At 30.5% G+C, this 3,269-nt stretch overlaps 1 protein-coding gene across 1 annotated transcript; it reads right to left on the bottom strand.

Moving 5' to 3' along the window:
• Window positions 1-367: 367 nt before the first annotated feature.
• LOC107831593 (protein RESPONSE TO LOW SULFUR 1) lies at window positions 368-1,122 on the bottom strand. Its single transcript, XM_016659377.2, has one exon. The coding sequence runs from the start codon at window positions 990-992 to the stop codon at window positions 639-641; it is 354 nt and encodes a 117-aa protein (XP_016514863.1). The 5' UTR covers window positions 993-1,122; the 3' UTR covers window positions 368-638.
• Between the last annotated feature and the right edge of the window lie 2,147 nt (window positions 1,123-3,269).

Here is a 3,269-nt window from a genome sequence, read left to right as displayed (position 1 = left end):
TCCGATCTACTTTAGTTGATTTTTTGATCTTTTTGTGACTCATAATATTTGATTGTTTCATGCATCGAGAGATAATTAATTTCTTTTTTTCAAAGTTACCCTTGAAATATCTATTATATTTTTAATGAATAAATTCAAAAAGTTTAAAGGTTAATATAGTTAATTTTATTGTTAATTAATGTTTAAAAATAAATTCTTTAATATGTATAAAAACCGAAAAAAACAAAATATCACGTAGAACGGAAGAGGTAATTCAATAATTAAAAAACTTTTAATAATGGTAACTTAGTAAATGATACCTTATAATACTTATTATTTTTTTTAATGAACATAAAAAGAGCTAAAACGGCCTTTAAAATGGGACGTATGGAATAATTTTCATAATCAAATTCAGATAAATTTCGTTAACTAATAACCTGACCATGCACCGTAGAAAGCTTAAAGAAGATACATTACAAACAAAAATTCCCCCATCACACCTCGGAGACGAAAACAAGTCAATATACACCTCCATTAATCCGAGTAACTAATCTTTCATCTTTTCATTTGAAACCAACGCATAATTTTACAGGCGTACGTGCTCTACCTAGTTTGAAAATGGAGATGAAGCATCAAATTAAACTCCATTTCCCCTACAATCACTGGGAACTGGGAACGGTAATGGAAGCTGATTCGAGAAGTTTCTGGGCCAAAGAGAGTTGATCCATCAAATGGATGACACGTGTCCTGTAGGTCCGAGCCTGATCAACAGCCTCGGCCTCAAGTTCACCGAGCTGAGAGCAAAGGCGCTCTTCAGCCTCCTCCGCCACCCTCAGCCTTTCCCATGTTTTCTGCAATTCCTGCTTCATTTTCTCTTCCCTCTCAATGCTCTTTTTTAATTCTTTCTCCAACTCCTCATTTCTTCTCCTGAGTATCTCACTCTCCGGCATGGCGGAGATGTCACGGCGATGGGGCTTTGTTTGGTTAAAAGGCACAGCAATTGTCGAAAACATTTTAACTGAATTAGTTGAGAAAATAGTGGAAGCAAAAATAGCTATTATTATTATTACTATTGAGCTTAAAAGAAAGAAAGAAAAGGTAGGAGATTGATTTGTGGTTTATGCTGATATGAAAACAGTTTAGTTGGAAGTGCTTTTATAGATCCAAGATTAACATGTCCAGGTTCAATGTATCTAACTTCTAGTATTGTTTACGTTGATATTTTTGTAGTGCTACAATTATTGATTCAGCTAAATTTCTTTTTTCAATTTTCTTTTTTGTAATTCAGGGGCTTATTGCGTAATTAGAGAGCAGAGAGTATTTGTCTTCTTTTTATTAGCACCAGTGCACGTTAGCTATCTTCCAGGCCCTAGCGTCACATGAGTATTTTTTTCGGAAAGTTGGAAATTGTATAGTCGTTATTAAAATAATAGTCAATATATAAATATATATATATATATATATATATATATATTATATATTATGTATGTTATATATAAAAGTTATATAAATTATATATATTTTTTGACTATCAAATATAAATAATTTCTCGCGCGGGTTAAAAACGAATAAAGTCTTAATTTTTTCACCTGTTGTGTTTGCTTTGGACTCTGACTAATTCAGAAAGGATGAATTAATTTTCAGAATTCTAATCCGAAAGCTTAAAATGATGAATGAGTACTTATTAGATGTAAGTTTTTCAATATTATTAGATGTAAGTTTTTCAATATACTGCGTCATTGGATACGAAATTAGCAGCAAAAATAGTGCAGGGGACCAACCTGACCTTGAATTTGTGGACTATATTAATGTGTGAGTTTTGATTTGTGATGTTGAGAAGCGGCTGCGCTGTATATGAATTATGAACGGTGACGGCACAGCTTTTTCTTGGGAGTATTATTATTCAACTATCCTTCCACTTGGGGAAGACGCAAAAACTGTCCTTGCATTATTTCCTCTTTTCACTATTTTCTTTTATTTTTAATACTTCAAGAGGAAGAGCCAAATAATGACAACTAAAATAGCAATTTCTAGGAGCTTTGATTTCCTTTTCGAATCCTCCCTTTCTGTTCTTTGTTGGATTTTTTTAATATTTATTTATTTTTTATTATATTATTTGTCGTCAGCGTATTATTTTATTTGACGCTAGATGGGGAAAATTTAGACGATGTTAAAACATATTTAGGATTTTCAAAATCAGATTGAACGAGATCAAATTTGAACTTTATGACCAACTTTGCGAGTTTGATTTTTGAAAATAAAGTTGGATTAAGTTTTATCACAAGATAGTTATCTTTTAGGTTATTCTACCCCTCCTTTTTATCATTTTTTTTGTTCTTATTTTTTGGTTTTGTTGTATAATTTGACGCCATGTAACAGCAAAAATAAAAGTTAGGCATGAGTACATATTTCCATAATAATTTGAGAAACTGAGATCTCTCGGTGTCTCAACACTTCTTGGTTCCAATGGTTTGGTTCGATCGGTTATTTTATAAAATTCATATTTTTTTCGATTACTCTACTTCATATAACTAATATTAGACTTTCGAAATCATCTCGTTTCTCTTCGGTATCAGTATGGTTTATTTTTAATTTTTTAAAATGTCATGTAAGAGTTGCTAGTAAAAGTAATTAAGAACGCAATAATATACGTACTTGAATGAGATTTTGGCAAAACTCTCTAGATATTTTAATGTTTAAATGGTGATAAATCGAAGGAACATGAAAGATGGCGAAAATGGAGATCCGTCCCACTATTCTACTGGAACGTAAAAGAAATTGAGCATAGACAAGAGAAATATTAATCACATAAATGGTAATATTTTAATCAAGCTGAAACTTAAAAATACTATTTATTAGAAGATTAAGTATCTAACAAGAAAATCTAAAATTTTACGAAAGGGATGATATTCAATACCTTGTGACTTTCCACTCAAGATTGCTGGAATACCTTGTGTCTACTACTCAAGATCGAAAAACTAATTTAGTTTCAATATGAGTAGCATAATAGGTTGGAGCGAAAATTAGGATTTTAATTGCTTGTTGGCTTATAACTGTTCCATAATCATAGGGCCTAAGGAAAAAGTTTAGTGCTTGTTATTTTTAAACTTATTAAATAATATATATTTTTTATATATAAATTTATGAGGTAAGGTTCAATATTTTTTCGAATATTATGTAAAACATATCCTAATTATTCGTATAGTTATAAATTTATATAAAAATCTATGATAAAACTTATTAATCGATTCGGTTCGATTCTACCGGTTTAATCGATTTTTAAAGATTCG

The sequence above is a fragment of the Nicotiana tabacum genome, chromosome 4, assembly GCF_000715075.1.
Source record: "Nicotiana tabacum cultivar K326 chromosome 4, ASM71507v2, whole genome shotgun sequence".
Taxonomy (NCBI): domain Eukaryota; kingdom Viridiplantae; phylum Streptophyta; class Magnoliopsida; order Solanales; family Solanaceae; genus Nicotiana; species Nicotiana tabacum.
The sequence above is the reverse complement of the archived record's forward strand: the minus strand, read 5'-3'. Positions and strand labels throughout refer to the sequence as shown.

Excerpts from the sequence above, each read along its gene's own strand:
- LOC107831593 (XM_016659377.2), bottom strand. The coding sequence starts at position 992 with ATGTTTTCGACAATTGCTGTGCCTTTTAACCAAACAAAGCCCCATCGC.